The 22,131-nt window shown below is 39.8% G+C and overlaps 3 protein-coding genes across 4 annotated transcripts in view; 2 read left to right on the top strand and 1 right to left on the bottom strand.

Annotated features, from left to right (window-relative positions):
• LOC136256476 (cell adhesion molecule-related/down-regulated by oncogenes-like) overlaps nucleotides 1-17,976 on the top strand; it is a 44,209-nt gene extending 26,233 nt beyond the window's left edge. The window contains exon 3 of the mRNA XM_066049445.1: nucleotides 17,786-17,976. Coding sequence (XP_065905517.1) covers nucleotides 17,786-17,976 — 191 coding nt within the window. The remainder of the gene's footprint in view (nucleotides 1-17,785) is intronic.
• LOC136255282 (hemicentin-1-like) overlaps nucleotides 1-22,131 on the top strand; it is a 182,945-nt gene that overhangs the window by 80,314 nt on the left and 80,500 nt on the right. The window lies entirely within an intron of this gene.
• On the bottom strand, nucleotides 1,640-8,596 carry LOC136255520 (uncharacterized). Of its 2 annotated transcripts, none has more exons than XM_066048313.1 (2): nucleotides 7,931-8,596; nucleotides 1,640-6,677 (listed from the first exon to the last, which is right to left on the bottom strand). In XM_066048313.1, exons 1-2 carry the CDS (start codon nucleotides 8,394-8,396, stop codon nucleotides 4,894-4,896), a joined length of 2,250 nt encoding a protein of 749 aa, XP_065904385.1. In that variant the 5' UTR covers nucleotides 8,397-8,596; the 3' UTR covers nucleotides 1,640-4,893. The 2 variants fall into 2 exon arrangements, with proteins under 2 accessions (XP_065904385.1, XP_065904386.1); XM_066048314.1 differs by having other exon boundaries at nucleotides 6,534-7,758.

Here is a 22,131-nt window from a genome sequence, read left to right as displayed (position 1 = left end):
GATCTGTCTACAAGTTGATTTGTGTGTATATAGATGATCTCTCTGCAGGTTGATTTGTTTGTAGCCGATCTCTCTACAGGTAATCTGTTTGTAGTTGAACTCTCTATAAGGTGATTTGTTTGTAGCTGATCTCTCTGCAGGTTGATTTGTTTTAGCTGAACTCTCTACAGGGTGATTGCTTGTAGCTGAACTCCTTACATTGTGTCTAGTTTCTAGCTGATGTCTCTACAGGGTGATTTTTTGTAGCTGAACTCTCTTCAGGGTGATTTGTTTCTAGCTGATCTCTCTACAGGTAGATTTGTGTTGATTTGTTCATTGCTGATCGCTCTAAAGGTAATTGATTTGTTGCAGTTGAACACCCTGCAAAGTGTTTTGTTTGTAGCTGATCACTCTAAAGGGTAATTTGTTTGTAGCTGAACTCTCTCCACAGTGACTTGTGTGTAGCAGAATTCTGTGTAACTGAATTCTCTAGAGAGTGACTTAATTGTAGCTGAATTCTCTACACAGTGCATGACTTGTTTATAGCTGAACTTTCTTCAGTGTGACTTGTAATGTTCTGAATCTCTATAGTGGTATATTTGCTTAACTCTCCACATGATGACTGTCTTCTTGCTGAACTGTCTATAAGATTAACTGTTTGCAGCTGAACTCCCTACAGAATAACTTGTAATGCAATAAAATTCTATAATGGAGTAAATAAATTAGCCGAATGCTCTATTAGGGTGACTGTTCTATTAGAGTATCTCGATCTCGCATTTGCTACACGGAGTTGGCTTTTGAATCATAACTCAGTGGTTTGTAATCCGATTCTTCTGTACTACTGCAAGGACTTTCTATGAAGATTATTCCAGCTATACACCGATTTTCAGCTCATTGCTCTAAGCGGTTTGCCTAGTAGGCGTGAAAACTAATACTTTTTTATTCATAAAAATCGATCGCGTAATTGTGACACAGGTTGGGTTTTGTGTCATATCTCCGTGGTCTTTATCTCGATTCCTTTCAAACCACCAAAAGGCACTCCTACGATGGTTACTCCATCTACATAGCAATTTTCAACTCATTCCATGAAGCGGTTTACCCTGTAGGCGTGACAACAAATCGATCTTGTTTTACGCGAATAATCGGTCATAACTCTGAACCATTCATTGGATTTGTACCAAATTTGATGCTAGGATTCGCCTTTTGACTCCCTTTCTGTGTGCCAAATTTCAAGGCGATCGGAGTACGCGTTGGCTTGTTATAGCAATTTTTGCAAGTGTGCGAAAAGACGAAGAAGAAGAAGAAAAAAAAACGAAGAAAAAAAAACAAAACTTTGGCAGCTCGTATCTCGGAAATGGCTGGAGCGATTTCCTTCAAATTTGGAATGTAGACTCCCTTGGCTGGTGGGCAACTGTGTAGCAAATTTGGTTCCAATCAGATAAGTGATCACCGAGATACAAAGGTGTGAAAATGACGTTTTCGTTCTTCCTGTCAATATACTCACGGTGTGGCGCGCCGGCTTCTTGGGCCGCACGACACACTACCGTGTGTCTTGATATCCTAGCTAAAGGGGGCCATGCTGCATGGGTTCCCTGTGAAATTTGGGGGGAAAGTTGCAAGTTGCTAGCTAGTTTTACTTTAAAATTTAGTTAATGTTGTTCACTCACCTTACACTGCTGACTCGCGACTGCTTACTACTCCGCTGCTAATCATCTGGTGGTCCTTCACCCGTCTTCCTGCGGCAGTTGCCACAGACCTCTCCCAATCAAATGATTGTAGAGGTGTTTGGTAAATGTACAAGGCCCCGACAGCTGTAGGATATTTTATTTTTTTGAAATATTCTTTGTTTATTGTAATGTAGGGGAGAAAGTGTGAGCCGTTAATATCGGGATTTTTAAAAACACAGATACTTGGGGAGCAAGATGTCTGGGGGCAAGACTAGCACTAGTCCCACCCCAGACTCTTACAACTTTTTTAAGCCAAATAATATTTGAGCTGTGCATAACATGGACCTATTCAGCTGTCATCCTAGTGAAGCCTTGTACTGTCACATTCCCTCTATAAAGGAATGGAGAGGCTGCATGAGCAGCGATAACTCTGCTGACACCCCCTTTTTGATGTAGATGTTGTATGTCTGTATTTTGTTTTAGTTATAATGCATGTTTAAATGCTTGTTTGATGGTTTAACATTTTGGCTTAAGTAAGGCGGGTGTACTGAAAAGGCAGAGGGTGAGCCAGCATTTACCCTAGTGGTAGCAATACTGGTGCAATTATTAACTGTGCGTAGCGTGTTGCCGTCGCTGCTACTGTGCTGTATTGCTGGTGCTGCTGTCTGTTACTGCTGCTACTCTTGTTTGCTTTTAATCTGCAGATGGAGTTTGGATGGGAACTTGCAGGCTGTGGTAGTAGGTCTAAAGGTGGGAAGAAAACAAAACAAAACCCAAGAAGGACAGGAAAAGGAACAAGAACAACAACACACACGACACCACAACATGTATACAACACTTATAGTATGGGTTTTGACGAGCATGAATGCAACTGTTGTGTAGAGTGGTATATACCCACATGTGTGCAAAGTGACCATCATGTGCATTGGCATACAGCTAGTAAGTTAACTAAACACTTTTTGAAATTGTGCATATGGCGGTGCAACAAGGGTGGGTGGGGGCTGAATGGGGATAACTGTGTAGGACACAAGGTGATAGGGGCACGAGGTGTTTGTGCTAAACGTGTTCAGTGCACGTGCGCTGAGCATTCTATTTGGAACCCACCTTAATTTTCTTTTGTGCACGCTTGTTCCCTGTGCTGATTCATTTGTAATACCCCTGTTTTGCTATATGCCTGTTGCTCCTTCCAACATTAATTCATTTAAACAATCGTTTAAATCCCATTTAATGTTGTTCACTCACCTTACACTGCTGACTCGCGACTGCTTACTACTCCGCTGCTAATCATCTGGTGGTCCTTCACCCGTCTTCCTGCGGCAGTTGCCACAGACCTCTCCCAATCAAATGATTGTAGAGGTGTTTGGTAAATGTACAAGGCCCCGACAGCTGTAGGATATTTTATTTTTTTGAAATATTCTTTGTTTATTGTAATGTAGGGGAGAAAGTGTGAGCCGTTAATATCGGGATTTTTAAAAACACAGATACTTGGGGAGCAAGATGTCTGGGGGCAAGACTAGCACTAGTCCCACCCCAGACTCTTACAACTTTTTTAAGCCACAGAAAGGGAGCAGTTAAGGTGACCTTTCACCCAAGGATCTGATTGTGATTGGTGTTTGGGTGGTCGTTGTATTATTCCTTTATACAAAAAATGACAGACAAAAAAAAACAACACATTAATTACTATTATTCTTTTATATAATGAAGTACCTGAATCATTCATCACTTGTGATTGAATAATTTTGTGTACGATATGAGCTATAACAATGCAATAAACTAAATGAGTACGTAACACATTAGTAAGGTAACTAATGACTTGAAGTGGCATGGCTGCTGCCACCTTGAGAGATAGGTGCTGATACCAGGCGCTTGGAGAGGTGGGCAAGTTGTCGTGGTGGGGTCCTGATATATTGCTGGTAAGCATCACTTCTCCATCTTCCAAGCATCTTAATGTGGGCGTCTGGTATGAGTGCTTGAGCTGCGGTTGTAGCTGCCCCTATCCGGAAGCTGTGAGTATTGTATTGCTGTGTGTTTATTTGGAGATGGTCTAAGAGAGTGTCTAATTTTTGACTGAACAGCAAGCGGGTAAGATATCTATGATCCTTGGTGATGAACAATGGGCCAGGTTGAGCTCCCCTTATGGAGAGATAAGGTATTAGCCCGGATATAGGGCAAATAGAGTTGTCGGTTGCTCCCAGGTAGATATCCGTGCCCTGCCTAAATGGATCTGTTTTTGACTGCTTGATGTGTACTTTGATGAGCTGGGGGTTATTGCGGTTGTCGACCGAGATGTCGCTTAGAGATAGATGTGTTGATGCATCATAATCATGTTGGGTTGGCACTGTAAACTCGCTCACTCTCAGGAAGCCGAAGAAAGCCAGGCAGCAGGCTGCCCAAAGCATTGTGTTGTCATAAGACGATTTCTGGGAGAGCAAGTGTTTGGCTTTCTGCATTATTTGGAGGGTGATGGGTAATCGTGTTCGCTGGGGGGATGCAGCTGCTTGACTTCTTTTGATTCCAACTAGTGCAAGCTGAAGCCTGGGGGTAAACTGGTTGTTGAGGTCTGTGTGAAAGCCGGACAAAACATGAATGTGGCGAACAGCAGATAAATATACTTTAATAGTGCCATATGACAGATTGCTAACCGCCAATGATGTGACAAACAGCAGCAGGGTGTGTTCACTTGCTGGCGTGGACAGCAGTCCAAATTCTGCACAGAAGCTTGTAAACCTTTTCCAGCCTGCGGAGTAAGTCGATCTTGTTGTGGGAGCTAAACCAAGAGTGATGAACTGTTGGGCTTGGCTTTGTAGCTGCTGGATGTTACTATAAGCAAGTGTGGCTGCCCCTTGTGGATGACCTGCAGTAGGGAGGTAAAGGTAGCCTGGTTTACTTTTATTCGTCCAATGCACAATTGATAAAACTATACAAGAGCCTATGTACCCGTCACCAAGCATATAGGGGGGGGGGGGATGGGTAATTAGTAAATGAGAAACATTGAAAACATACGATGGGTATTATTGAGAAACGTTCAATATACAATGTTACTAAAACTGACAACTATTGAGAAACGTTCAATATACAATGTTACTAAAACTGACAACTATTGAGAAACGTTCAATATACAATGTTACTAAAACTGACAACTATTGAGAAACGTTCAATATACAATGTTACTAAAACTGACAACTATTGTGTATATGATAACTACGAGTGCAGAAGGTTAAGATGAGTACTATTTGGGTGTAAGAAGTCAATTGGTGAGTGGGAGCAATTTCTGGAGATTACGACGAAATGTAGATGACGTCCAGTCTGGTCTTTTTGGTGAGATAAGAGCTACCAGGGCTGGTGGGATAGATTCTGGTCTGGTTGACGCTTGTGGATGAAGCCTTAAGAACCGTGCCAGCTGATTCCTGGACAGGAAATCTGCTGAAGTATTTAGCACCCCAGGGATATGGGACACTTCTATGTTGATGTCAAACATTGCTGTGAGGAACCACAAGCACCGAAGGAGGTGCATTGCCATAGGGTCCTTAGAAGATCCTTTCTTTGTTGCTTCTACGACACTAAGATTATCACACCTGAACTCAGTTTTATATTGTGACAATGTCTTGCTCCAAATGGCACAGGATAGCACAATTGGGACAAGCTCTTTTGCCATTATACTGATAGAAGCCCAGTCGGCTGACCACGAGAGCTGAAACCATCTTCCATTAAAGTGTGCCCCACAACCCCATGAACCAGAGGCATCTGTGGTTATCTGATAGTCACAATGGCTGGTTGAGGGGGCATTGTGAAGGAAGCTGATACCATTCCATCTAGTGATGAACATGTGCCACCATTGTAAGTCTGAACGGAAACTTTTTGTGAGTCTGGTGTAAAAGGAGAGTCGTTTAACTTTGGCAGCTGTGGCATACATGCGAGCCACAAATGTGCGGCCAGGCTTTACTACCTTAGTGGCATGCTGAAGTAATCCGACGAGTGAGAGTATTTCACGTTTAGTGGCTTTTTTCTTGCGGAGCCAGGATCTAACTGTGGTGCGGATGCGGGATAACTTCTCATTTGGTAGGCGTGCTTCCATCTGGTTCGTGTCCAGAGTGATTCCTAAAAAGGTCAGCGAATTGGTTGGTCCTTCAACCTTCTCTAGAGCTAGTGGTATGCCAAGCTGGGAACATACCTGCTTAACAACACATAGATTATGTTGGCAACTAGAAGACTGTGGAGGGGCTATCAGAAGGAAATCGTCAAGGTAGTGCAGAAGAGGTGTTACTCCCTGCTGCTCCAGGATCCATGATAGAAGATCAGCTAGGACGTTGAAGAGTTTGGGAGCTGAACGCAGCCCAAAGGGGAGGCAAGTATCTATGAATATCTGATGTCTCCAGCGCATGGCCAGTAGGTGGCGGTCTGCTGGATGTACTGGGAGCAATCTAAATGCGTGTTTGATGTCGATCTTTGCCAACAATGTTCCTTGGCCCAGCTGTATGATGTGCTTAATGGCACTGTCTATGGTGATGTAAGACAAAGAGCACAAAGTCTTAGGGATGCCGTCATTAACACTGTGGTTGGCAGGGTGGGATAAGTCAGTTATGAGTCTCCATTTATTCGGTTGATGGTTCTTCGGTATGACTCCGAAACGGCTTATATGCAACTGTGAGGCCCATACAGTATGGTATGGGCCCACTATGCGATGTTGAGCAAGTTCCTCTGCCAGGTACTGGTCTACCACCTCTGGGTGTTCCAGGGCACATGGAAGGTTCCGTTTGGCTGATTTCAATGATTTCTGAGAGCTGTAGCCAACTCTGAAGCCATGAAGGAGACCTGATATGAAGAATGAGGTTAACTCCTGGTTTGGATAGTATCTTAGCAGGGAAATCCAGTTATTTGTCTGTAATGGGGTTGTAATTGCCATGGCTGTGGGTGGCACAATTGCTACATGTTTAGCAGTACTGATGTGCGATTTCCATTTCGGTATCCAATTGTCATACGAGGTGCACCTTGGAGTGGTCATGGTTGCTTCCACTTCAGGAATGTTTACATCTGAGGGGGAGGAGAGGTAATGATTTGTGCAGTCATGCATGCACACAATACGTGCAAAATTGTGATGTCAAAAGCAGCACTACTTAGCCATGAATGCATGACACTTCCCCCTTTACGTGTACAGTTAACCAGCTAACTGTTATCAAGCTAGCCTCCGTGTATATTATGTACGTACATATGATTAAAAGATTGTGCTTACATACAGACACTTTGTATATGGCTAACAATGTGATAATATACACTGCAGTTAGTTGTGGGCGTGGCTTGTCTCAGTTGTGGGAGGTGGTGGTAGGAGCACCAAGAAGGGGTCGCTTTTTATTCATGTTTGGGCAAAATAGAGCCTTGTGTCTTGTATCTGTCACTCTAGAATTGAACACACATCTGTAGCAGCGGTGCTCAAACTTGCAATCGGGGTAAGGGCAGTTGGGATTGGGACTGTCGTTCCACTCAAGGCATATCTTCCGTTCCCTTGGTTGGGAATAGTTGGCAGAATAGCGCTGTGGACCTTGCCTAGTGTAAGATGGTGTATACTGTGGTGGGAACTGCTTGACTCTATCAGGAAAGGCCCTTTTCCAGATGTTCATTTCCACTGATGACCAGTCCTTCAATCCAGTGGCCGATGCTTTCAGCCTAAAGTGTCGATCGTAATTTAACCAGCCACCTTCACAGCAATTCTGAGAAGAGTCAATAATCATTTGCTGGTAGCCAATGAGGTCAGCTGTCCGATCAGGTTCTTTTTTAGAAATAATAGCGGTGTAAATGCCGAAGCATTGCACCCACTCTATGATATTAGCAACATCGTGATGCTTCTGCTTAGGACTGGATGTGCTGTCCCCCGTGTAATACTCTTGAGATAAGAGCTTCTGAGGGAGAAGGTCGGCCATTTCGACAAACAGTCCATCCTGTGCTCTTGATACCAACTTGGCAGGAATTGGGGGCAGCCCACTGCTCACCAGGACAGGAGGGAGGTTCGCCGAAGCAGAGCCCGGTGTTGGAGATGGTGTTTTAGTGCTACCCGCTGGTGCTGTGGGTAGCTCAAACTCTTCAACGTGGTCAAGGCTCCTACCACCAGTGCTTTGATCTAAACGTTGTGTGAACAAATTCGGGAGTTAATTACTAATCAGCTATGTGTTGCTCATATACTAAAAACAATAAATTGAAGCTATCAATAAATAACTGCTGATAGCTTCCTACTATAACCTGCTTATTATTATTACAGTTGTACAAGACAGCGTGGCACACACACTACTTACCAAGCTCCGGGGCTGGCGACCCTGCTGAATCTCTGGCGGGAGTACTCCGGTTGGCGCCGCTCTTAACAATGGAGGTGACAATAGCGGAAATGTCTTCTGCTGTCAAAGGACGCGAAGGGGAGACTTGGCTATCGGTAGATCCGTTTGTGGAGTCCGACGTGGTAGAAGGACTGTTGCTCGCGGGTGTCGCGGAATTACTGGGTCGACTGTCCGACGTTCGGTCTGAGCCGCTAGCAGAAAGAGATTTGAGTATGGTGGTCACAATATTGGGGATGTCAGCTGCGGTGAGACTCTCGGCTGTGCTTTCCTCCTCTGTTCGACGCTGGCGTTTGTCCGTGCTTCGTCCTTCGTCGCCATTTTTACTGCTCTGCCTTGTTCTCTTTCGAGACGTCGGTGTTGCGGCTGCCGATTTGCCCTTCGCAGATCTCTGGATGGTCTTCTTCGCGGCGGTCTTTCTCTTTGGCATCGCGGATAACTGTGTAGGACACAAGGTGATAGGGGCACGAGGTGTTTGTGCTAAACGTGTTCAGTGCACGTGCGCTGAGCATTCTATTTGGAACCCACCTTAATTTTCTTTTGTGCACGCTTGTTCCCTGTGCTGATTCATTTGTAATACCCCTGTTTTGCTATATGCCTGTTGCTCCTTCCAACATTAATTCATTTAAACAATCGTTTAAATCCCATCATCAATTTTAAATTTTAAGGAATTTTCAAGCCTTTAAATTGCAAAAATCCTGCAGCTCCTGGGGGTTGCACCCCCAAACCCCCTTTGAACTTCTAATTGCCAGCTATAACTAAATGAACCATACGGCAAGTTTCATGCTGTGTCCCCTGTATGTCAGGCCTACAATTATACATAGTATAGAAAGTCTGAAGAACAACAGATAGGCTTGAACATATTTATATAGCTAGCCAGCAGTGAAATATCACTAAAATTGCATATCTGAGTGTCTACATTTCCTGTGGGGGCATGCCCCCAGACCCCCCTAGAATGCTCGTGCTTCGCACTTTGCAGAGTGTGCTTCGCACACTGTGCAAACAGTTCCTCTCTCATTGGCATGTATATAGTAGCAATTTCAACATTATAGTCAATGGCCTGACCAACTCAATTTTCCCTCCTCCGGCCCTGCTAAGTAAGCTCTATGGTCACCAAACATACAATGTAGCTGGCCTCCTGAAACAACAAACTCTTTTAAAATATATAGGGTATGTCCCTTATATATGTGAACAAAAATTAAGTACAACTGTAAGGCTTTTTCACACAAGAAAATGGTATAGATAAACTGTTCTATGCAGTATTCATAGTTCGTTCAAGTTGTGGTTCCTTAGCAACATAATTACAAATATTTCAAAGAATTACAAAATACAAAACTTATTTATTAGTTGCTGATACTGGTTTTTACAAGTACATTGTTGGTAATAGGATTTACCAACGATGTTTATACCTTTAGGGTCACTGTAGAAGAGCCAAGGTAACTATGCACAATACACATGACATTTTTAATGCCTTAACTACCGGTAGGTTTTTGATAAACTGAACGTACCATTGTGATAGCAAAATTCGATTTGTTTATTTGCTATAGCCAGTTTTGTATTATGGTTACTCAGGCTGATGTAAAATTCCAAGTGGAATTAACTATGCAATTAAAAAGCAATAATTTTGCATAGCACCTCCATAGTCTGAATCCAGATGTCTGCACTATTTACAGACCTCTGGAGTGATACAATAATCTCCTCAGTAACCTATACACACATTATGTAAACACAGGTGGTGTGAAACATAAACTACATTCCTTTCCAACTGTCTTGTTTGAGAAACATGTCAGAAAAAGGGGCGTCTGGATTCAGTGGAATGGAATGGTGCAATGGACTGGAATGGTGGAATGGTGGAATGGAATGGTACTTCTAGATATTAACTCCTTTAGTTGCCAGTTGCTTTTCAGTTTCGTGGACACATTTTTTTTTTTATATATAGCCAAGCTGTTTTTTGTATGGGGTATATAGCTATTACTGTATTGTATCATAAATCAGATATCACTGGCTTTTCTAGGGGACATAACATGTGGCACACAATTCATCAATAAGACTGTCTTATAGGGCTCTAAAACAAAAATTCAGATATTAAAGTAAAGTGGTCTTTATAAAGAGGTGGTCTTTGTTAGAAGGTAGTCTTTTAAAAGAGGTGACCACTAATTGAAATTACCTAAGTACCGTTCCATTCCACTCAGTCCAGACGCCCCAGAAAAAGCGTATCTGTTGTACGGTACTAGAACCTGCTCCAAGAGCATATATTATGAGACCGGAATTACAAGAACCCTGTATTTTACAAATCCTAGACACTTGGTCAACTAGAGTTTAGTAGTATCGAGAAGTTCTAGTGCTGTCACTGTAATTACAGCCTATCACTACTGTATATCTATCAAAAACTACTAAGATAATATACAGTGAAACCTCGTTAACAGAGCCACCTGTGGGACCATAAAAAATTGGCCCCAATAATGAGGTGGCCTTAGAAAGTACATCAGACTTGTGCTTGGAGCCTACTAAAGTAGCCACTAGTACTATAATGAGGTGGTCTTATTAAAGAAGTGGCCACTAAGTGAGATCTTACTGTAGCTTCACAGTTGAATTGTACCGATCCAGGCATAAACTCAATGCAATTCAATCATTTCAGTGGCATTTAAACAATCAAACGGTTATTACACTCTATAGAGCTCAGATTATAGATGATTTAAAAGTAATTTTTACATATTACAAAATACAAAAAAGACAAGATACCTACTCATGATCGTCAGACAAAGAACTAGCTTCCACTGTGGTTCTTGGGGTCACTCCTTCATCAATATTGTATCGATCCTTCAAAGGATTGGGGCCATCATAAAATGTCACAGACTCAATAGTACTCTGTAACACATTCATAATTATTGCATAAGTCATGAACCATAGTCATTCTTACTGTTACACTGTCCCTTATTTGGTGAACGAATATGTCCAAGATTATACCATTTACATACACACTCCCACATTATATATAGGGTACCCTTACACTATGGCAGTGTTTTCCCATTGAGTAATTTTGTGCACCCCTATGCAAAGTCACCCCTATATAATTGGCATGCAAAATTTGTCCTACATTATATAGGATGTGACCAGATGTTTCAATTTTCCTAATACTTTCCCATTCTAACTAAATAGGCAGTTAATCAACCATGTATATTTTATTCATGCTAGAGTACATCAAGACACACGGTAGTGTGTCGTGCGGCCCAAGAAGCCGGCGCGCAACCCCGTGAGTATATTGACAGGAAGAAAGAAAACGCAATTTTCGCACCTCCATAGCTCTGTGCTGCCTTAATGAAACAAGACACATTTTGCTGTGTAGATTCCCTCCACCTTCAGCACTCCACATTCCAAATTTGAGCGAAATCGCTTCAATAATTCCTGAGATATGCAACTTCAAAAATTGGCTTAGTTTCTTCGTTTTTTTTTCTTCATATTTTCTTCCTCTTTTCGCGCACTTACAAAAACTGCTATAAAACGCGAACGCGTTATCCGATTGCCTTGAAATTTGGCACACAGAAGGGGGGTATAAAGGCGCATCTCGGTACCAACTTTGGCTAGAATACCATAAACAGGCAAAGAGTTATGAGTGATTATGCACGAAAAATAACACCAATATGTTGTCACGCCTACAGGGTAAACCACGTATGGGAAGAAGCTGAAAATCGGTGGGTGAATAGGTTAAATATTGAACCTCAAACCTTTTGTGGTTTGAAAGAAATCGAGCTAAAAACCAGGAAGATACAGCGAAAAATTCAACAGTGTGTAACAATTACGCAATCAAGATTAGCTAATTTTTTATTTTTTTATTTTATCATTATTATTATTATTATGCTTGCCACGCCTACCAGATAAACCACTTGGGGTAATGCTTTGAAAATCGCTGTACAGATGGAGTTATCATCTTAGAAAGGCTCTTCAATGGTGTAGAAGAATCAGACTTGAAGCCACGGAGTTATAACACGAAATCCAACTTGGTGTAGCAAGTGCGAGATCGAGATACTCTAATAGAGCAGTCATCCTAATAGAGCAGTCACCCTGAACAGAATTCAAGAGATCAGTTAGAAATAAGTAACCTGTATAGAGATCAGCTACAAACAAATCACCCTGTAGAGAGTTCAGCTACAAACAATTCACCCTGTTCAGACATCAGTTAGAAGACGTTTTCTTGTAGAGAGTTCAGTTACAAACAAATCACCCTGTTGAAAGATCAGCTAGAAGATGTCACCTTGTAGATAGTTCAGTTACAAAGAAACCACCATGTAGAGAATTCAGCTACAAACTAGTGACCCTGTAGATACATCAGCTAGAAGAAGTTACCTTGTAGAGAGTTCAGCTACAAAGAAACCATTCTGTAAAGAGCTCAGCTGCAAACAAATCACCTATACAGAATTCAGCTACAAACAAATCACCCTGTAGAGAGATCAGCTAGAAGAAGTTACCTTGTAGAGAGTTCAGCTACAAAGAAACCATCATGTAGAGAGTTCAGCTACAAACAAATCTCCCTGTAGAGAGATCAGCTAAAAGAAATTACCTTGTAGAGAGTTCAGTTACAAAGAAACCATCATGTAGAGAGTTCAGCTACAAACAAATCTCCCTGTAGAAAGATCAGCTAGAAGAAGTCACCTTGTAGAGTGTTCAGCTACAAAGAAAGCATCATGTAGAGAGTTCAGCTGCAAAGAAATCACCTGTAGAGAGTTCAGCTACAAACAAATCTCCCTGTAGAGAGATCAGCTAGAAGAAGTTTCCTTGTAGAGAGTTCAGCTACAAACAAATCACCCTCTAGAAAGATCAGCTAGAAGAAGTCACCTTGTAGAGAGTTCAGTTACAAAGAAACCACCACGCACAGAGTTCAGCTACGAACTAGTGACCTTGTAGAGACATCAGTTACCTTGTAGAGAGTTCAGCTACAAAGAAACCATCATGTAGAGAGTTCAGCTGCAAACAAATCACCTGTAGAGAGTTCAGCTACAAACAAATCACCCTGTAGAAAGATCAGCTAGAATAAGTCACCTTGTAGATAGTTAAGCTACAAAAAACCATCATGTAGAGAGTTCAGCTGCAAAGAAATCACCTGAAGAGAGTTCAGCTACAAACAAATCTCCCTGTAGAGAGATCAGCTAGAAGAAGTTTCCTTGTATAGAGTTCAGCTACAAACAAATCATCCTGTAGAAAGATCAGCTAGAAGAAGTTACCTTTTAGAGAGTTCAGCTACAAAGAAACCATCATGTAGAGAGTTCAGCTACAAACAAATCACCTGTAGAAAGTTCAGCTACAAACAAATCTCCCTGTAGAGATATCAGCTAAAAGAAATTACCTTGTAGAGAGTTCAGTTACAAAGAAACCATCATGTAGAGAGTTCAGCTACAAACAAATCTCCCTGTAGAAAGATCAGCTAGAAGAAGTCACCTTGTAGAGAGTTCAGCTACAAAGAAACCATCATGTAGAGAGTTCAGCTGCAAACAAATCACCTGTAGAGAGTTGAGCTACAAACAAATCTCCCTGTAGAGAGATCAGCTAGAAGAAATTACCTTGTAGAGAGTTCAGTTACAAAGAAACCATCATGTAGAGAGTTCAGCTGCAAACAAATCACCTGTAGAGAGTTCAGCTACAAACAAATCTCCCTGTAGAGAGATCAGCTAGAATAAGTTTCATTGTAGAGAGTTCAGCTACAAACAAATCACCCTGTAGAAAGATCAGCTAGAAGAAGTTACCTTGTGGAGAGTTCAGCTATAAAGAAACCATCATGTAGAGAGTTCAGCTGCAAACAAATCACCTGTAGAGAGTTCAGCTACAAACAAATCTCCCTGTAGAGAGATCAGCTAGAAGAAATTACCATGTAGAGAGTTCAGTTACAAAGAAACCACCATGTAGAGAGTTCAGCTGCAAAGAAATCACCCTGTAGAAAATTCAGCCATAAACAAATTGCCCTGTAGAAAGATCAGTTAGAAGAAGTTACCTTGTAGAGAGTTCTGATACAAAGAAACCATTCTGTAAAGAGCTCAGCTGCAAACAAATCACCTGCACAGAATTCAGCTACAAACAAATCACCCTGTAGAGAGATCAGCTAAAAGAAGTTACCTTGTAGATAGTTCAGCTACAAACAAATCACCCTGTAGATAGATCAGCTAGAAGAAGTTACCTTGTAGATTATTCAGCTACAAACATTCACCCTGTAGAGAGAGCAGCAAGAAGAAGTCACCTTGTAGAGTGTTCAGTTACAAAGAAACCACCATGGAGAGTTCTATGATTAATATATGTATTATATATATAATTTGTACAATTACTGATAAAATCAGAAATATTTAAAGTACATCTGCTTCACCTTTTCTTCTTCCTGTAGTAAAGAAAAAAAAGACAGGTTAAAAAGTCCCAAAGCTGGCCATAGGCCGGCTTTGGGGTATACAAATACAAAAAGAAATGAAATCTAATCCAAAACAGCCAAGCTGTAAAAAAACAGTGCGGCCCTCAAAAAGGCTATGGTGAAAAAAGATGTGAAATCCAAGGTGGCGGCCAAGAAATGGCTGTGATGGTAGGTTAATGGTAAAAATTTTAATAACGGCAATTTAGGTGAATTTTTTTGCCAAGACCAAGTGGCACAAAAATTCACTTAAATTGTCATTATTAAAATTTTTACCATTAACCTACCATCACAGCCATTTCTTGGCCGCCACCTTGGATTTCACATCTTTTTTCACCATAGCCTTTTTGAGGGCCGCACTGTTTTTTTACAGCTTGGCTGTTTTGGATTAGATTTCATTTCATTACTATAGTATGTGTTCAATTCAGCAGCCTCAGCTCAGACCTCTCTATTAATTGTGCCACAACAGACTCCTCTCTTGTTTCTAGGTGATCAAGTAAGCCATATTGAATGGCAAACACTGAAGAAATAGAAACATTTTCTTTGTAGTTAAAAATTGTAGTGATGACACTGAATTACTCAAGAACAGGTAACAGATCCTCAACAATTTTCCACTGTCCAGTCTTGAAGCCCAATTAATGATCCCTATGTGTCATTACTGATTCATCAGTATATATGTAGCGAAAATACACTATTGTAGTTTATGGGCTGTCTGGTCGTGGCTCATTGTCAATACATAACAAAGAATTCCCCACTTCTCAGCTATCTTTTTCAGCATTTCAGCAATGTTCACACCAGTGTGTCTCTCAGTAAGTCAAACTGTTTCTAATACAAAGTTCTGCATCTTCCAGTTTGCATCAATGAAAAGGGCAGTTACCATCATTAATGCTTCAGTGGCTATACTAGTCCAAATCCCATATGTTAGCACAAGCTTTAGAGGCAGATCCAGGAGCTAACAAGGGGAGGGGCACAAACTGGCTAAGTTGTAGGTGGTTGGGGAGAGCAGATTCTCTTGCATTTTTGAAGCCACTTTTTAGTATTGTTTTATTTATTTATTTATTTTTGCTATTTTGGCCTTTGTGAAGTCTTTTAAAGGTTAAATGCCAACAACATGATAAGAGGTTCTTAGTAGATTTGAAGGTGCTGGGTGATTGGTTGACAGCTGCTTTGACTTTTGTTTTAGGTGAGTTTGCAATGAATGGTAGTAATTTATGCATAAATTTTTATAAGTTATATTAATATTGATTATGGGCTGACAAGGTTTAGTATTCTAATCAAAAGAAGTAGCTATGGTTCCTCCACATTGGGAGGGGGGGCATTTGCCTCAAATGTCCCATACTGGATCCACCGTTGAGCCTAATTTTACAGTAGAATGCAATAAGCGCAATGGGTGAAATATTTACATTTGTTAATTTTCTGAGTGCTTGTTTCATGATGAAAGAAGGTGATAACAACAAAAAAAATATGGTAGCATTGTGGTCCCTAATGCAAGAGGAGTTTGTTGTGGATCAGTACTCCAAAGGAAAGAGAAGATATGAGTGTAGTTTGCTTACATTGAAGAAGCAGTTTGTCATCGTTTTTTCTCACATTTTGGCCTTCGCCAAGCTTGTAGGAAAGGCTTGGAAGACAAAACATACCCAGCAATGGATTCACCTGTTAATGGAGAATCTGATGGTGAAAGTTGCATCTTGGTCGAGGACTACATTCGAAAGTTATGACCATTTATTTAAGCACCTGTAGTTTATTTTCTGTATCATCACTGTACAAATTGATTTTTCTGCTGATGTCACTTTGTAGCACTGTACCTTTGGTCACACAACACACTGTATCATGTGTCCTGATATATAAAAGTGCCACTTTTGCATGTTGCAAACTATTGTTTCCATCATTGCTTGCTCTTTTCAATCCTTTTTTACTTACATGATAAAGGAATAAGTTGGTGCAGCAGATTTCATTGTGGTTGGTAGAGTATAAAATTGTTTAGTTTAATGTACACTTTAAATATTTTAATAAAATATTTATACCAGCTTGTTTTCAATGCACAGAACTTTAATGCACGCTGTCACTAACTAGATTTTGTATTGCATGCAAACTGTAAAGGCTTGAATTACAGTACACAGTACATGGCAGCATTTTACTATAGCTGACTAAAGGTACGATTTGCTGGTATCTACATGAACATTTATATTTGTATAATCACCCTGTCTATAAAAATTAAAATTAACAGACAGATAAAGTTTATTCTACAGAGTTTCTTTTTCAGCATTGGATAGCAACTAACAAGCAAAAACTTTGAATATATTTTGAGCGTGCTCTATCATACAGTATGACAGTACTGTATAGTAGGGACCACAAAGGTTTATGCTTTGACCAAAACATCACCCAAAATTCAGCCTCATTTTTTCCCTGATGATGATGAAGTAGTATTGGGTATGCAAAACTAAGAACAAGCAAACCTTCAGATTGACTCAAAATGCTTTCAACAAGTTGCTATGGAATTTATAAAATATATATTAAGCAAAATATTCTAGTGACCGATGACTGATGCCTTCAGACAAGCGTACCTCAGTAACAGCAGAGGCTACAATAGGTTTGAATTTTTCACCATTCAATGTCCCTTCAGCCACACACGTGCCTTTTGGCATACCACAGTATGTACAATGCATTCTTCATGGACTTACCAGTGTCCTCATTTTTATCCCATTTGATCTTTGCTGACATTGAAAGGTCTCGATTTGGCGATAGTGCATGATGCATAACAGAATTTGCCCATATTTTTCAAAGTGGCTACTTTGATTGCAAAGGTGCTTTTCTAACAGTTATTGATTCATAATGCTATGTAGTGGGTTGAACATAGCTGACAACAAAGCACAATAGATACTTCACTTTTCAGATAATAATTGGTCATTACTATTTTTCTTTAAATGTGGTATGAGTTGGTTCACCAGCCACAATAATTTTAGTTTACAAAAAATATTAACAAAGAACTGCACAAGAAATTTGGAATATTCAACTGGAGTAGGGACCATAGCATATCAATAAAAAGTACTGAAACAAGCTGGAGTAGTGCATGATATTAAACCACAGTAAAACAATAAAAGTGTTATATCCCTACTGTGCATTTTATCGATATGCTATGGTCCCTACTCTAGTAAAAATTTCCAATTTTTTTGTGTACTTTTACTTAATTAATAGTCAGTAAGCAATCACTTATTTACCAACCACCTGTATCTGTCAATTTTAATGGGGTATTGGGTACACAAAGCTCAGTTGAAACTTAAATAGGGATTTTGGCCAAACAATTACATTAAGATTTATGTTGTGTTTCAAAATATTTATTTCAACCCAGTATTTATTAATTATTTTAGCAATGAATAATTGCTAACTTTAAGCAGTACATAGCTCATACCAAATGATGCAATTTTATTGTACAGCTATTCAGAGAAGATGTTATCCAGTGACTGGTTGTAATGAATCATTATCTACTAGTCTGGGTCTGATGATATCTGGTGCTGATACTAATGATGCTTGCTGTGCTCAGCCTAATGTGATCAGTGTACAGGGGATCAGCTGTGAACTATGTAAGATTGTGTATTTGTGTTGGATTTTTAGCTTTAGCAAGTGACGTATTTGAATTAGTTTGTTTGATAAATCAGAATACTCATTTGGCTATCTTAAAATTTGAGCAGAGTTTCAGAACCTATCTTTATACATAATAGTAATTCACCAACCTTGGCAGCTGTACAAGTGACAATTTCCCTCCAGAGCATGTTTGGGCTTTAACATGCCTACAATAGTCCATCTCCAGAAAGTAGGCCTGTAAAGTTTAAAAGAAAGGACCCATCTTGTGTTCATGTTATTTTAAAACCCTTTAAAACCACTGAGACTCCATACTTATGGCGTCCTCATGCTGTAAGTCTTAGTGATTTATATTCACTACAACATTCTACGTGTGATATGTGTACAGTATCAGCCAATGCACTTATCCTGGAAAGGGGCATCCACTTACAAACATGAGAACATGTCCTTTGCACACTATTGTAAGTAATGGTACGTAATCTCATTTTCATTCATGATGTGTAGCCAGCATTCCAGTTAGATTTTTAATCCTTTAAAATCCAAAATATTTTTCAAAACTGCAGGAAACTGCAGAAAAAAATTATATGGTTTGTGTAGACTTCGTGCAATGCATGTGCACCCCAATTAACCCTTCAAACTGCATACATACCATTTGAAAGCCTTCCTCTTCTACTATCAAAACATTTAGAAAACTTACAGTAACACGCATAACTCACATTCTCTGAAGTGAAGAAAGGCACGCTATTGCTCCATGACCACAGATGGGCACCACCGTCTAGATACTATACCAGATGACATCATCTGTTGTACTGTATGTGACCCGCTGAATGAAAACCTGACTTGTTTGCATTTTCCTTGAACTTCTTTTTGGTACGTTCTTTCAATGATATAGCGATAGACAATGAGAAGAACGAAACAACTAATCAATTTGTACAGTGGCTATAAGGAAAAAATTACAGGTACTCGTTTAATTGATCATAATTATCTCTTCAGTGCAATGGGCTATGGAGTTGGGATTTATGTCATTCTATTCACCATGAACTGAGGCATTCATCAAGGTATATAGTTTTAGGCTTAAATATACTCATACTATCAAGCAAGAAGGCTGTTCATGCCTAAAAACAATGATGATAAAGTTATGTTTTATAGCAACATTAACAAACACATGTCACTCATGTTTGCTCCATGGTACAGAAGCGCAACAATGATATTCCTACTCTCCACGAAAAGGCAAATCCATTGCTATATTAGATTATTCAATTAAAGTCTTCCTTCACTGTTTACTGAAGTGATTAAATGTTGCATAAAATTGTTTATGTAACACATGTATTTAATGTAATTTATTGCAACGTAATAAATTGAAGTTAACATGCCTTGGTGTGGGTGTAGAATGGATACAATGCAAATCTACGTACCATACCATAGTAAATGAAGCCAGCAACCTTTAGTGATAAACTAGCCTTTCGAGTAAAGTAATTAAATTCACTAACACAGAATCCTTGAGTTGACTGTAAGGTCCATTAGTGAGGCATTGTATATTAGCAGTGCTAGCACCACAAACTGAAATCAACACTTGTTTCAGGTAAAAGTTGAACCAATCTTGTAGGATACATGAGACGTAATGACGTCACAATGATTCACTGTAATAAACAGGTTTGAGATCACGAGATCATGCCATAGTACATGGCGTGTTCGCAGACAGAAAAACTTTTTTCCCTTCCTCCCACCCAAAACCATGCATTAAGTATATGTGCCAGTGCATATGTTGTTGTATGCACTTTGTACGGTTGTATGTATCACTTAGTTACATTGTTTACTTGGTTGTTGTGCATCCAATTACTGATATTGAACTTAGATACCCATATATAGTTAAACGGCAACTGCATGAGGACCAAGGGCAGGTGGATGAAGTGCTAATTATCTGTGTATGGCCAAATCAAACCAATTATGCTAAAATTTAACTTATATGATTATTCATTGGTTGCTGTTATCACGTTGTATTGCTATGCATATATGATGCATTGCTGCAATCTTGTACTAATTGGAACAAATATTTGCTTTGTGGTCAACTGTAAATCCAGTTATGCCATATCCACAGTGCTTGTCTGCGAGGCTTGTGCAAAAGTTATTACGCCCTACTACAACAATTTCCTCAGTTTCCCTTTCCCCAAAGTACTTGTGTATAGATATCTGTATAAATGTTATTTGTGTTTTGTGCTGTTATGCATATTTATGGCAATGGTGCAATGTTATGTGGTAGATATTTACATGAGTGTTTGTTTGTTTGGTGTTGTTGCATACACTTTATGGCTTTGTGGAAAATGTTATTGTGGTTAGAACTAGGAAAAAGTAGGCAATAGAGCTAGGTGCGGTGGAAGGGTGTTGTGTATAGCTAGGAAAACATATAGTTGTGTCTATTTTGTATGCACACATACTAAATACATGGTAAGTGGTAATTACACCCTGGGGGTGTGCACTGCTCGAATATGCCGAGTGCACACTTCCCTGGGGTGTTTCCACACCAATCAGCATGTTAACCCAATATATTTCAATGGCATTTATCTCTAAAACAGAATTATGTAAACAAGTCAGGTTTTCACTCAGCGGGTCACATAGTAAAGTTGAAAAGCTGATTGTCTATCTGTTTTCCAGCAAACTCTTGAACTATAGCACCAATTTATCCCAGATTTGCTGCATATTAGTCGCCATCAAGTTGGTACCAAGGAGTTTATTAATAGATATTTCTAGCATTTTTTGTTTGCTGTACAGCACCAAAAAATCACAGTTACCACACATTTTAAACAGGTTGTTTGAGCACAGCTACTTCTTTCTATGATTACAGCCCTACACCTATGATCTACAGTATAATTCACACCTTTTGGTGGTAGTTACATGGTGATTTCTACTTCTAGGGTTTTCACTATGACATAAAGTCTTCAATGTTTTTAGACACATGCCATGCTTACATTTTGTCAATAATTAATTATAACTTCAAAATTAATGCTACAAGCCTACTCTCTATCCACAATAGTGTATCTATCATGGAATTCACACCTAAAACTAATGAACTAACCTTACAATTCAGTAAGAAGGCAAACAGACCGAAATTTTGAAACATAATGTAACATGAACAATCAGAAACACGGGTACATTGAAGTCCCATTACTATGTAAATAGTAATGACATCAGATGCATGTGACATACTGAAGTCTTCTAAACAATGTGTTATGAAGGAAAATGAGTTTCTGTGCTTCTAGACTAGGAAATAAGTGGATGATGATAGGGAGAACAACAATAAGGCATCTCTAGGGTGACATTAGTTTGGATATATTGATGCCAAACTCGCAAACTCTCGTGATATCTTCATGATATCTTCATGGCAGTAGGAATGCAAACTCTGGAGAAGGACACCAACAGAGCAGAGCAGAGCAGAACTGATGTGAAGGACAGCTTTTAGTGAGCCAAAGACAAAATACACAAAAGTAACTAGGAAAATTGACAAATATCTATACTGGGAGTGATTAAGGCTAGGAGTGAGGGGGGACTGAAACTACATATGCTAGAACTTAAAAAAATACCAAGAAAATTTACAGCTGGCAGGATAGAAATTCTGTTTGCACGTTAGCATAGCAGATGGATAACAGTAGAGAACAACAAGTATATGTAGTTGCACACATCACATGTACGTGTGCTTATTTAATGTACAAGAGTATACATAAACTTGCATCAATTAGAGCTACAGTTAGTTAGCTAGATGGACTACAGACATGGACACTACATACACACACATGTATGATTAGGTACAACAAATATGCTACAGTACTCAAATCTGCATGAAGGGCAGGTACAAAATATTATACCAATCAAACAGTTCAACCTGCGCAAAAGGCAGGTACCGCTGCTAGTTCAAAATATTTTAGAATCCTAATCACATGGCAAATAAACCTACTGTACCCTAATTACAGCCTGCTAGGACCTGAGATACAAATTTTAAACAAACAGCTAAGCTGTAAAAAAGAGTGCAGCCATTGAAGGTTGTGGGAACCAAAGGTGGCAATGATTCCAGTCAATTTTAATATAATTACAACCATTTCTTGGAAAGTGAAATCCATGCAAAACAGTAAAACTGTAATAGGTGCAGCGTTCAAAATCAAAGTAATGGTGGCCATGTTTACTTTAAATAGCACCAAAGCCAGCAATA

The sequence above is a fragment of the Dysidea avara genome, chromosome 5 (genome assembly GCF_963678975.1).
Source record: "Dysidea avara chromosome 5, odDysAvar1.4, whole genome shotgun sequence".
NCBI lineage: Eukaryota > Metazoa > Porifera > Demospongiae > Dictyoceratida > Dysideidae > Dysidea > Dysidea avara.
This window is presented reverse-complemented; position numbering and strand designations above follow the sequence as displayed.